The sequence below is a fragment of the Emys orbicularis genome, chromosome 2 (genome assembly GCF_028017835.1).
Source record: "Emys orbicularis isolate rEmyOrb1 chromosome 2, rEmyOrb1.hap1, whole genome shotgun sequence".
NCBI classification, from domain to species: Eukaryota; Metazoa; Chordata; order Testudines; family Emydidae; genus Emys; species Emys orbicularis.
In genome coordinates, this window is record NC_088684.1 from 169125197 (window position 1) to 169138815 (window position 13619).

The following is a 13619-nucleotide window of genomic DNA, read 5'->3' on the forward strand; positions in this document are numbered from 1 at the left end:
TTCTCCTCTATTCAGCACTGGTTAGGCCACATCTGGAGTATTGCGTCCAGTTTTGGGCCCCCCACTACAGAAAGGATGTGGACAAATTGGAGAGAGTCCAGCGGAGGGCAACGAAAATGATAAGGGGGCTGGGGCACATGACTTATGAGGAGAGGCTGGGGGAACTGGGCAAAAGAGAAGAGTGAGGGGGGATTTGATAGCAGCCTTCAACTACCTGAAGGGGGGTTCCAAAGAGGATGGAGCTAGGCTGTTCTCAGTGGTGGCAGATGACAGAACAAGGGGCAATGTCTCAAGTTGCAGTGGAGGAGGATATTAGGAAACACTATTTCACTAGGAGGGTGGTGAAGCACTGGAAGGGGTTATCTAGGGAGATGGTGGAATCTCCATCCTTAGAGATTTTTAAGGCCTGGCTTGACAAAGCCCTGGCTGGGATGATTTAATTGGGGTTGGTCCTGCTTTGAGCAGGGGTTAACTAGATGACCACCTGAGGTCTCTTCCAACCCTAATCTTCTATGATTCTCTCCTCAGCCTTCTTTTGGTTAGGCTAAACAAGCCAAGCTCTTTGAGTATCCTCTCATAAGGTAGGTTTTCCATGCCTCAGATCATCCTAGTAGCCTTTCTGTGCATCTGTTCCAGTTTGAATTCATCTTTCAAAACATGGGACAACAGAATTGCACTCAGTACTCCAAATGAGGTCTCACCAGTGCCTTGTACTAACACTTCCTTGTCTCTACTGGAAATACCTCACCTAATGCACCCCAGGACTGTGTTAGCCTTTTTCATGGTCGCATCATAGTCATCCTGTGATCAACCAATACACCCATGTCTTTCTCCTCCTCTGTCATTTCCAACTGATAAGTCCCCAATTTATAGCAAAAATTCTTGTTGTTAATCCCTAACACTTTTGACATAAACCTTGCACTTTGCCCTATTAAATTTCATCCCATTTCTATTACTCCAGTTTACAAGGTCATCCAGATCATCTTGTATGATATTCTGGTCCTCCTCCATATTGGCAATACCTCCCAACTTTGTGTCATCTGCAAATTTTATTAGCACACTCCCACTTTTTATGCCAAGGTCAGTAATAAAATGTTAAGTAATCTACAATTACTTTCTACCATTTAGGCTACTTACTTTTTGCAGTTCACCATGTTTGGAACAGATCATTTAACTTTAGGAAACATCCCAACAGCCCTTTCTTATCTTAATCACCTGCTAATCATCTGTTTATAAACAAAATTCTGACTCCCTGCCTCAGGGGCGCAAGCTGGGAGCAGCAGTCTCCTGTCTCCTCTGCAGAACTCATTACATTGCATGCTCGGGCTGACTGCGTAATGCTTGCAGTTTGGGGGGCAATGCCCTCCCATACCACCTCCCCATCCACCTATGGACAAACCTTGTCTTAAAAGATCCACAGATACAAAAATCTTTGTCCATATACTTTGAGGAATGGAGAGGAGTTGGGGTAGACCTCTGTCCAGAGGCAGATTAAGATTTATTGGGAACCTGGACACCAAGAACATTTGGGCCCCCCATGCCTCATTAAAAACACAGATGTATCAAAATGCATTAATACAAAGACTCCACGCATGCCCTTAAAGTTTCACATTCCTTTTAAAGAGATTACATGTTATTATTATTTTGATTCTGTTACTTGTATCCCATCAAAAGTCCTTTTCACCACCATCTATTGAACCGAGTAGCAGCTTAGGAAACTAATTACAGCCAGACTTTGCTTATCATTCCTGTACATAGCAATGGAAAAAATGTGCTACACTTAATATACTGCAAATGTCTCTTGTTACTTACATTTTAATAATATCACATTATGTAACCAAAAATACAGACGTATAAAACATGATATCATATGAGGGTTCAGAAGGGAGAAAGGAGGATGTGCAGTGGATGGAGGGGCCAGGCAGGAAAAGGTTATCAAAGAGGGAATTGGAGAATATGAAGAAGTAGCACAGTCATAGGGGTTCTGCAGGGCAGGAGGAAGACTGAGGGGTGTGCTGAGGAATGTGGAGGAAAGCTGATAAATAAAGGGGAGATTGGGGAACTTGGGTGTGGGATGAGACAGAGGAGAATGAAAGAGAATGTGGGTGCAGAAGGGGAGCTGAGAGAGGCAAGGGAGAAGGAATAGGACTGTCCAGGGGAAGGGAGCATGGGTGAGTGCAGAGGGTAGGTGGGAGACAGGAACTTCTGGTGGAGTAAAGAGGGAGAATGTGAGAGGCTGGCACTGAGAGGTGAGCCAAGGCAGTGAGAAGAGTAGGGCTAGATTGGCAGCTCCCGAAGCCCAGGCATTAGGGGAGAACAAGTAACATCGCCCCTCCAAGGACCAGCAGGAAGGGGGGAGCTGAATGAAAACTAGCTGGGTTCTTAAGGGCTGGGGCATATCACTTCCTTCTCGCAATTGACTGATAGCCTGAAAAGCTATCATAACGAATCTGTGGACCTTAGTACAAGATAAAATGCAAAATTTACTTAACATATATGTACAGTGTGTTAACTTTATATTAGTATACAATAGTGTTTGTCATTAGAAACAGCATTTGAAAACAGTTACCCACAATAGTAACTGGGATACCACAGTTTCACTCATAAAGAGAATAAGAAAAAACAGTGGCAACTGCCATACTTGTTGGCAAGTCTTTCTTTTTTAATGTTGAACAGTCTACTATAGAATCATAAATAAGGCTAAGGAATCATTATTGACTTTAAGCCTATTAATAAAAAGGCATCTCCTTTCTTGAGACTTTATCTTGTGATGATTAGATGTAAACACTTATGAACCTGAAGGCTATGGGTTTTAAAATCACTGTGCAGCTCCTTCCTTTCTGGTCACATTGTTCAGTGATATTATCCAGCCAAATAAGAGGTAAATGTATCAGTAAAAATCCCCCTTACTGGGATTTAGAGGTAAAAATAAGGTTTTATAAATGTTCTATAGGAACTTATGCATGACACAGACTTCCATAAAATTTATTCTTCTGGAAGAAGTCTGGAACCCGCTTATTAGCTCTGAATCTGCTGGAATCATTTTACTCTATAACTGATAGTGCTAAATTTATATTACAACTGAGTTTACATAGGAGGAGTGGCAAGGAGTATTTCACAATCTGTTAGGTGATTAGAATTTTTAGGGCAAATTACCCCTTGAATGGCAGTAACTGGTAATGATGTTTTGTACTAACAGAACAAAGTGTTCAATGGAGCCTTGGCAGATAAGGCATTAATAAGTACCAGAGCTGACTTGGTTAATGAAATGATTTGCTGACGCTTCTTTTTGTCACTCGTCTGCACTTTCAAGTTTAGTGCCAAAGGTTCACTATATATAGCCGAAGCTATCATTAAACACTCCCATTTTGTCCAAACCCTATAACCAGCTACTTGTTCCCTTAAATCTTTTCTAGGGCAGTAATTTCAGCCAAAATGGTGAAGCTTCAGCTGCCCAACCCAGGCCTGGACAATAGGATACCTTCCCACTCAGAACTTGAAACCATTGAGAAAGAAGAGGCTGATACGAGACCAAAATGGGATAACAAGGCTCAGTACATGCTAACCTGTATAGGGTTTTGTGTGGGATTAGGAAATGTATGGCGATTTCCTTATCTCTGCCAGAGCCATGGAGGAGGTATGTTTTTAATTATTTATTTGGGGAACAGAAGTCAGCCTCTGTTATCATCTGGTGAAGCTTGTGTATACTGAATATTACAGTCCATATTGCAGTAATATTGTCAATTTCTACACAAATTCTGTGTTCATTTCCATGTTCATAGCTTGTGAAATGACCATTTCATTTAGCTTTCTAAGTATATCTATTTTGGGTATATTGGTAATATCAAGACAAATATTTTGTCTTTTGGAACCCATGCTTGATCAGATATATTGCTTATAGATAACAGTACAAAAATTTTCTGTTTTTCATATTAAAATACATGGTATATTAGAAATAATATAAATGCAATTTCTTACTTAACACACATCTTGCAGTAACATATACACAGTAACCTGTATTAAGCAAACACTCAAGAGACTGATAAAAATCACTTGCTTGATGGAGGTGGTTTTCAAATAAAAGTGATGCCAATATGTACTCAGATATTTTGAGGCAGTCTCTTAAGATAATAAGTTATCTAGTAAGGGGACAGACAGATTTCATTGTTACTAAAATACTATAAACATAGTTTAATTTCACATTAATTGTTACATACTACATATGAAAATATATTTATTTTTGAACACAAAGTGATCCAACAAACTGCACTTCAAGGGCATGATTCTGAGAGTGGCAGAGGGAAAACTACTGTTGCCAATATATAACACATCTTCAGGGGTTTACAGCTTAGAGGTCTTCATTAGCTTTGGACTGGTTTGCGGTATATCTATGATGTCAGAATAAATACAAATTATGATAGTGGGGTGTATGTAGCACCTCTAGAGTTAAAGTTGAGAATAGTTTACTGTTTAACAGCCAATTTTTCTAAGTGCTCCAAAATCCACATGCATACTCAGATTGCCTTGTAATTTACTATATCTCCTTGATTTCAGGATAGTGGTCCAAATGTGAGGTCATTTGAACAAGAGGTTCCTGAGATACAGCCCCCAGAAAATATGATATCAATTGTTAGGACTCCCACTAGCCCTCCCTTGGTTCTTGTTATGCAGACAGAAAGCAAAAGACCAGAGTCCGAAGGCAATATGATGTTTATTGGGTTACCAAGTAAGCATATCCACTGTTCTGTACACCAGCAGAGCTGTCTCCCATTTCCCCTCCTCTTTCTTAGCAGGCTCAATTATACCTTGAGTGCATGTCCTTGGCACCACCCCTTAAAATTTATAGTCATGTTCTGTTTTGGGTGGTCGTGAGTCTGGGGGCTTTGGTACCACCTCTTTTGTACCCCATGGGAGGATTAGGGAGCGAGGTTGTGTCCTGGCCAAGGCCACCTTTTTCTTGTTTTTTAGTGTTTCTCCTCCCACCCCCATCCCCCTCACCCTTCCCAACTGGTTGCTTGACCTTATCTCGGGAAAGGAGTTGTACATTCATATATCAAAGTCCCACCATATCCAGCAACACTTTGACTCTAGTCCTCATTTTTTCTCATTATCCTAAAAACCACATTTGGCTAGGCAGAAGCAACACACCCGGTCTTTGTTCTTTGTTCACACATCAGTAAGGATATAAGAATATCAAAAGTCAAATGGGTAAACAAAACCCCAAATTCCATCTCAGGCAAATATACAGGCCTGAATGCTATATCACCATCATTAACATCAATTTTTTACAATTATCACTTTTTTGCACAAATCTGGAGCTCTAACCATGGCTCTGATTTTTCCTCACACCAATAATATCTAGTTGGATTTGATTTCAGTTAGTAGCTGGCACCCACAGCCCTTTTAAGGAAAAAATATTTTAAAAGTTTTACAGGGAAAAGATTGGACCTACAGTGTGGATCACGCTTTGACACTGTGCCAGAGCGTCTGGACTGAGACCCTGTAGCAAGCCAGAGTGCTTGCAGACAGCATGCTATCAGAGTTACTGGTTGGTTCAAGGTGACCTACTGTGGCCATTGAACTTGAGCCACACCCATGTACTGGAAGATTAAGGGTATGTCTACACTACGAAATTAGGTCGAATTAATAGAAGCCGGTTTTATAGAAATCGGTTGTATACAGCCGATTGTGTGTGTGTCCACATAAAATGCTCTAAGTGCTCTAGTCGGCGGACCGCGTCCACAGTACCGAGGCTAGCGTCGACTTCCAGAGCATTGCACTATGGGTAGCTATCCCACAGTTCCCGCAGTCTCCGCCGCCCATTGGAATTCTGGGTTGAGATCCCAATGCCGGAATGATGCAAAATAGTGTCGCGGGGGGTTCTGGGTACATGTCGTCAGGCCCCTCCCCCTCCGTCAGAGCAACGGCAGACAATAGATTCGTGCCTTTTTACCTGGGTTACCTGTGCAGACAACATACCACGGCAAGCATGGAACCCGCTCAGCTCACCGTCACCATATGTCATCTGGGTGCCGGCAGACGTGGGACTGCATTGCTACACAGCAGCAGCAGCTAACTGCCTTTTGGCGGTAGACGGTGCAGCATGACTGGTAGCCTTCATCGGCGATCTGGGTGCTGGCAGCTGTGGGGCTGGCAGCCGTAGGGCTGCATTGCACCAGCCCTTGCCTTTTGCCTTTTGGCAGTAGATGGTTTATTACGACTGGTAACCGTCCTCGTCGTACAGCAGTGGCTGGAACTCCGTATGTCTCCCAGTCCCCCATCCCCCCAGTCATATTCTGCTGCCTTCACAATGACGATGATGGCTATCAGTCGTAGTATGCCATTTTCTGCCAAGCGCCCTGTTGGATCATTGCACATTAGCAGAGTCTTCCCTGAGCAGCAGATCATGCAATAGGCCTGAAGGCCATCGTCATCATAACTGCCAAGCGCCCAGTATTTGCTGCCAAGCACCCAGAAGATGCCGAGGGCTATCAGTCATGCTGCACCGTCGTCTTAAGATGTAAAAAATAGATTTGTTCTGTATTCATTTGCTTCCCCCCTCCCTCCGTGAAATCAACGGCCTGCTAAACCCAGGCTTTTGAGTTCAATCTTGGGGGGGGGGGGCATTCTGTGTGACAGTTGTTTGTGTTTCTCCCTGATGCACAGCCACCTTTGTTGATTTTAATTCCCTGTACCTGTACGCCATGTCGTCACTCGCCCCTCCCTCCCTCCCTCCTTCCCCTGGTCCGTCAGATACTAGTTTCGCGCCTTTTTTCAGACCAGACGCCACAGCTAGCACTGGGATCATGGAGCCCGCTCAGATCACCGCGGCAATTATGAGCACTATGAACACCACGCGCATTGTCCTGGAGTATATGCAGAGCCAGGACATGCCAAAGCAAAACCAGGACCAGCCGAGGAGGCGATTGCAGCGCGGCCACGAGAGTGATGAGGAAATGGACATGGACATAGACCTCTCACAAGGCACAGGCCCCAGCAATTTGGAAATCATGGTGTTCCTGGGGCAGGTTGATGCCGTGGAACGCCGATTCTGGGCCCGGGAAACAAGCACAGACTGGTGGGACCGCATCGTGCTGCAGCCCTCACAGTTGAGAAGCGAGTGGCGATAGCCCTGTGGAAGCTTGCAACGCCAGACAGCTACCGGTCAGTCGGGAATCAATTTGGAGTGGGCAAATCTACTGTGGGGGCTGCTGTGATCCAAGTTGCCAGGGCAATGAGAGACCTGGTGATATCAAGGGTAGTGACTCTGGGAAATGTGCAGGCCATAGTGGATGGCTTTGCTGCAATGGGATTCCCAAACTGTGGTGGGGCCATAGACGGAACCCATATCCGGAGCACCAAGCCACCGAGTACATAAACTGCAAGGGGTACTTTTCAATGCTGCTGCAAGCCCTGGTGGATCACAAGGGACGTTTCACCAACATCAACGTGGGCTGGCCGGGAAGGGTACATGATGCTCGCGTCTTCAGGCACTCTGCTCTGTTTCGAAAGCTGGAGGAAGGGACTTTCTTCTCGGACCAGAAAATAACCGTTGGGGATGTTGAAATGCCTATCGTGATCCTTGGGGACCCAGCCTACCCCTTAATGCCATGGCTCATGAAGCCGTACACAGGCAGCCTGGACAGTAGTCAGGACCTGTTCAACTACAGGCTGAGCAAGTGCCGAATGGTGGTGGAATGTGCATTTGGGCGTTTAAAAGCGCGCTGGCGCAGCTTACTGACTCGCTCAGACCTTAGCGAAAAGAATATCCCCATTGTTATTGCTGCTTGCTGTGCGCTCCACAATATCTGTGAGAGTAAGGGGGAGACATTTATGGCGGGGTGGGAGGTTGAGGCAAATTGCCTGGCCGCTGATTACGCGCAGCCAGACACCAGGGTGGTTAGAGGAGCACAGCATGGCGCGGTGCGCATCAGAGAAGCTTTGAAAACGAGTTTTGTGACTGGCCAGGCTACGGTGTGAAACTTCTGTTTGTTTCTCCTTGAAGAACCCTCCGCCCCTCCCCCCCACCCGGTTAAATCTACTTCCCTGTAAACCAACCACCCCACCCTCCCCTACCCTCCCCCCTTCGAGCACCACTTGCAGAGGCAATAAAGTCATTGTTACTTCACATTCATGCATTCTTTATTAATTCATCACACAACTAGGGGGATAATTGCAAAGGTAGCCCGGGATGGGTGGGGGAGGAGGGAAGGAAAAGGACACACTGCAGTTTAAAACTTTAACTCTTATTGAAGGCAAGCCTTCTGATGCTAGGGCAATCATCTGGGGTGGAGTGACTGGGTGGCCAGAGGCCCCCCCACCGTGTTCTTGGGCGTCTGGGTGAGGAGGCTATGGAACTTGGGGTGGAGGGCTGTTGGTTACACAGGGGCTGTAGCAGCGGTCTCTGCTCCTGCTGCCTTTCCTGCAGCTCAACCATACGCTGGAGCATATCAGTTTGATGCTCCAGCAGCCGGAGCATCGACTCTTGCCTTCTGTCTGCAAGCTGACGCCACCTATCATCTTCAGCCCGCAACTTGCTCTGTTCATCCCGCGATTCAGCACGCCACCTCTCCTCTCGTTCATATTGGGCTTTTCTATAATCAGTCATTGACTGCCTCCACGCATTCTGCTGTGCTCTGTCAGCGTGGGAGGACATCTGTAGTTCTGTAAACATGTCATCACGTGTCCTTCGCTTTCTCCTTCTAATCTTCACTAGCCTCTGTGAAGGAGAAACATTTGCAGCTGGTGGAGGAGAAGGGAGAGGTGGTTAAAAAAAAAACACATTTTCGAGAATAGGTACACTCTTTCACGTTAAATTTTGCTGTTCACATTACACAGCACATGTGCTTTTGTTACAAGGTCGCATTTTTCCTCTTATATTGAGGGCCTGCCGGTTTGGTGTGAGAGATCACTCACGCAGTGCCAGGCCACAGATTTCAGCTTGCAGGCAGCCATGGTAAGACACAGTCTTTTGGCTTTTTTAACCTTCTTAACATGTGGGAATGGTTTCAAACAGTAGTGCTCTCATTTCCCATACCAAGCACCCGTTCGGTTGGCCATTTAAAATGGGTTTGCAATGTAAAAGGAGGGGCTGCGGTTTCAGGGTTAACATGCAGCACAAACCCAACTAATTCCCCTCCCCTACACCCAATTCTCTGGGATGATCACTTCACCCCTCCCCCCACCGCGTGGCTAACAGCGGGGAATATTTCTGTTCAGCAGAGCAGGAACGGGCACCTCTGAATGTCCCCTTAATAAAATTGCCCCATTTCAACCAGGTGAACGTGAAGGATATCACTCTCCTGAGGATAACAAAGAGCGATCAGGAATGGATGTTGTCTGCATGCCAGCAAACACCAGGACCATACGCTGCCATGCTTTGTTATGCAATGATTCCAGACTACGTGCTACTGGCCTGGCGTGGTAAAGTGTCCTACCATGGCGGACGGGATAAGGCAGCCCTCCCTAGAAACCTTTTGCAAAGGCTTTGGGAGTACATGAAGGAGAGCTTTCTGGAGATGTCCCTGGAGGATTTCCGCTCCATCCCCATACCCGTTAACAGACTTTTCCAGTAGCTGTACTGGCCGCGATTGCCAGGGCAAATTAATCATTAATCATTAAACACGCTTGCTTTTAAACCATGTGTAATATTTACAAAGGTACACTCACCAGAGGTCCCCTGTGTGCCCTCAGGGTCTTCGGTGAGTTCGGGGGTTACTGGTTCCAGGTCCAGGGTGACAAACATATCCTGGCTGTTGGGGAAACAGGTTTCTCCGCTTCCTTGCGGCTGTGAGCTATCTCCTCCGTCCTCCTCTTCCGAACCCTCTTCCCTGTGTGTTTCTCCAGTGAGGGAGTCATAGCACACGGTTGGGGTAGTGGTGGCTGCACCCCCTAGAATGGCATGCAGCTCCGCGTAGAAGCGGCATGTTTGCGGCTCAGCCCCGGACCTTCCGTTTGCTTCTCTGGCTTTGTGGTAGGCTTGCCTTAGCTCCTTAATTTTCACGCGGCACTGCTGTGCGTCCCTGTTATGGCCTCTTTCCTTCATGGCCTTGGAGACCTTTTCTAATATTTTGCCATTTCGTTTACTGCTTGGGAGTTCGGCCAGCACTGATTCATCTCCCCATATGGCGAGCAGATCCCGTACCTCCCGTTCTGTCCATGCTGGAGCTCTTTTGCGATCCTGGGACTCCATCACGGTTACCTGTGCTGATGAGCTCTGCGTGGTCACCTGTGCTCTCCACGCTGAGCAAACAGGAAATGAAATTCAAACGTTCGCGGGGCTTTTCCTGTCTACCTGGCCAGTGCATCTGAGTTGAGAGTGCTGTCCAGAGAGGTCACAATGAAGCACTGTGGGATAGCTCCCGGAGGCCAATAACGTCGAATTCCGTCCACACTACCCCAATTCCGACCCCCTAAGGCCGATTTTATCGCTAATCCCCTCGTCGGAGGTGGAGTACAGAAACCGGTTTAAAGGGCCCATTAAGTCGAAAGAAAGGGCTTCGTCGTGTGAACGTGTCCAGGCTTAATTCGATTTAACGCGGTTAAAGTTGACCTAAACTCGTAGTGTAGACCAGGCCTAAGTCCTGCCCTCAGTAGCTTTCTGAGAATGTATGTTAACTACTACTCTTCCTGTGTTCTGCTCCAGAGAGGTAGGGGCTGTGTAAATAGGCTCCCTTTAAAACTGTTGCTCCAAAACCAAAGTTTCTGGATAAAAGTGTCAGTATTTCAAAGCAGTCTAATATAATTATACATACTGATATGTTTTGAAAATTGTTAGGCCAGGTCAGAGTATGGTTCAAGTTTGTAGTCCTTTGATCCAGGAATTCTTCAGGTAATGCCCCCGCATCAAGAGCTGCTTTGAATATTCAAATTATTCTAAAATGTATATGCATATGCAGGTTGTCTTGCAATTTGGTATGCCACAACAGGGACTGGAATAGAGTTTGTGGTGCAAATGTGGGATCATTTGGTTAGGGGATTCCTGAGACACAGCCCTCCCTAAAATGAGATGCTTATAACATTTTAGATGCAAAGCTATAGAAAATCTAAGGGTCTGACCCATTTATAGAATGGACTACCCCTGACATTAGCTATTGAATGCTACCAAGAACCAATCTAGAACTATTTCAAAAATTATTGCACACTAAAAGCTTTAGAACCTTTGCTTACATACAGTTTACATCTGTGAGAGTTATTGCTTCCTCAGAAACTCCTTAGTGAGCACTACTCTCTGAACAATGCAGTGGATTAGAGGCTTATTGTATGCTAAGACAGAGTTCAAATCCTTTTCTCTGGAGTTTTCCATCCTGTGTACATTAGTACTTTTAACCCAACTTTTGCTTGGCATCTGGGGCCACAGTGTGGCAGTGTGAGTAGTGTGTGCAATTTTGAGGAAGTTCAGCAACCCATGGATGTATCTCCAAAGCCGTCTATATATCTATTCAAGTCCCACCCTATGACAATTTGGATGGGCTGCAGTGTGTCTGGGATATGAAGCCACGTATAACTGTGTTAGACTGGAATGACATGGAGGGGCTATTTGTCACATTAAAAATGGTACCAGAGAGGCCAGCTCAAGAGTCCCAGTCAGGCCAAATTAGTTATTTGCTGGGATAGACAATAGGCCTCACAGACTGGGTCTGGATCAGGCATGGGCAGGGCTTGGCATAGGCACACAGTGCCAAGACCAGGGTGGAGAGCCCAGAACAGGCATATTTAGTCTATGTATCAAGCAACCAATGATGATACCGGGATGAGAACAGGCACACTTGGTGCATGTGCAAAGCACACCATGCTCAGATTGGAGTGTATTCAGTACTGGATCCAATTCAAGGTCCTGATCTTTAAGGTCTGTAGCAGCCAGTGAACAGGCTACCTGAAAGACTGCCTCTCCCTTCATGAACCTCACAGAAAACTCAGAGTGCTCAATCCTTGATTTAACCAAGTGTACATTCAGTATTGCTGAGAGGAGTGGAGAGGAAAGCATGAGCCCAGTATAATTTAGGCCAGTCTAACAGCTGCTCTAGGAATCCTGTGCTGCTGAGGATCGGGAGGAGAATTATGTGCTCTGCCTCACTCTCTGTTTGGGCCTGACCCTCCTCACCCACTATGGGTGGGGAGAGTGCATGGCATAGAACAATCTATGCTAGTTTTATGCCAGCCGAGTATTCCGCTCTGTCAAAGAAATTTCTGAGCTGCCCCTGAAGAAGAGCTGTGTGTCGCTTGAAAGCTTGTTTCTCTCACCAACAGTAATTTGTTAAGTAAAAGATATTACCTCATCCAGTTTCTCTCTGTTCCTTTAAAACAGATTTCTAGTTGCTCTGTGGTGTCTAAACAGCACAAAGCAGCTGGATCAGAAGCCAAGAACTGAGCACAGAAACTATCTGTGCCAAGGGTGGAAAGTTCAGGATCCAGAGGCAAGGAATGTTGGATACAGAATCTTGGGCTGTGGAACAACAGGCCAGAGGAGAGCAGAAGAGTTCTGATTTTTTTTGTTTTCAGATTCTTGCACAAAATCTAATGTTTTATAGAAGCCTAATGTTTATATAGCAGAAGTTGGAGAGCAGGTAAAAAGAAGATTAGGAAAAAAATCTAAATATAATCAGCCAAACAGTTGGATAGTAAGAGCAGATCCTATTTTTGATTATATTTTATGCTAGTTTTAAGACATGTATTTGGTTACTAGAAACTATGATCACCACTCTTTAATTAAGAAATTGAAAGAGCAGCCACAGCAAAAACTAGGTCATAAAATTTTACCCAGTAATTCATGCAATGAGTCCATAATTTCCGGTTGAGCTAGAGCCTACATCTTGTAGAAAAACATCAAATCTTGATTTAGAGTACATATGATTGAGAATCCAGCACGTACCTTGGTAAACAAATTACCCTGTTAAAATTTGCACCCCATATTCGACTAGAATTTGTCAGCCTTCAATTTTCAACTATTAGATCCTTTTATGCTTTTGTCTGAGAAAGATTTTTTTTTCCTACTAAGCAGTTTCATACTTGCAATGCTCTTCCATGCAGAAAGAGACATGTCTGGGGTCTTATTTCAACCCTGATCCTGCAAGCCTAGAATCATAGAAATAGGATACTGGAATGGACCTCAAGAGGTCATCTAGTCTGTGAAGGCAGAAATATTAGACCATCCCTGAGAGGAGTTTGTCTAACCTGTTCTTAAAAACCTCCAGTGATGGGGATTCCACAACCTCTCCAGGTAATCTGTTCTAGTGCTTAACTGTCCTTACAGATGGAAAGATTTTCCTAATATAATCTAAATAATCTTTGCTGCAAACTAAGCAAATTACCTTTGTTCTATACGTTTGGTGAACAACTGATGACCAGCCTCTTTATAACAACTTTGTACATATTTGAAGATTTATCATGGCTCCCCTCTAAACCAGAGATTCCAAAACTTTTTTTTGCTGTGTGCCTCCCCACCCCTGGAGGAGATTTATATTCCACGTGCACCCCTCCTGTCCCACCAATATGGGAAACTGAAGAGACATAGCCCAGCCAGCTAAAATGGCAATACCTGGGAGAACAGGAGACAGGGGATAGTGGTTTGTGGGTGCCTGGGAGGATGCAGGGAGTAGTGGGTGCCTGAGGAAGGTACG

The 13619-nt window shown here is 45.3% G+C and overlaps 1 protein-coding gene across 1 annotated transcript in view; it reads left to right on the forward strand.

Annotated features, from left to right (window-relative positions):
• Positions 1 to 3435: 3435 nt before the first annotated feature.
• SLC6A19 (solute carrier family 6 member 19) overlaps positions 3436 to 13619 on the forward strand; it is a 71693-nt gene continuing 61509 nt past the window's right edge. The window contains exon 1 of the mRNA XM_065400050.1: positions 3436 to 3637. Coding sequence (XP_065256122.1) covers positions 3436 to 3637 — 202 coding nt within the window. The remainder of the gene's footprint in view (positions 3638 to 13619) is intronic.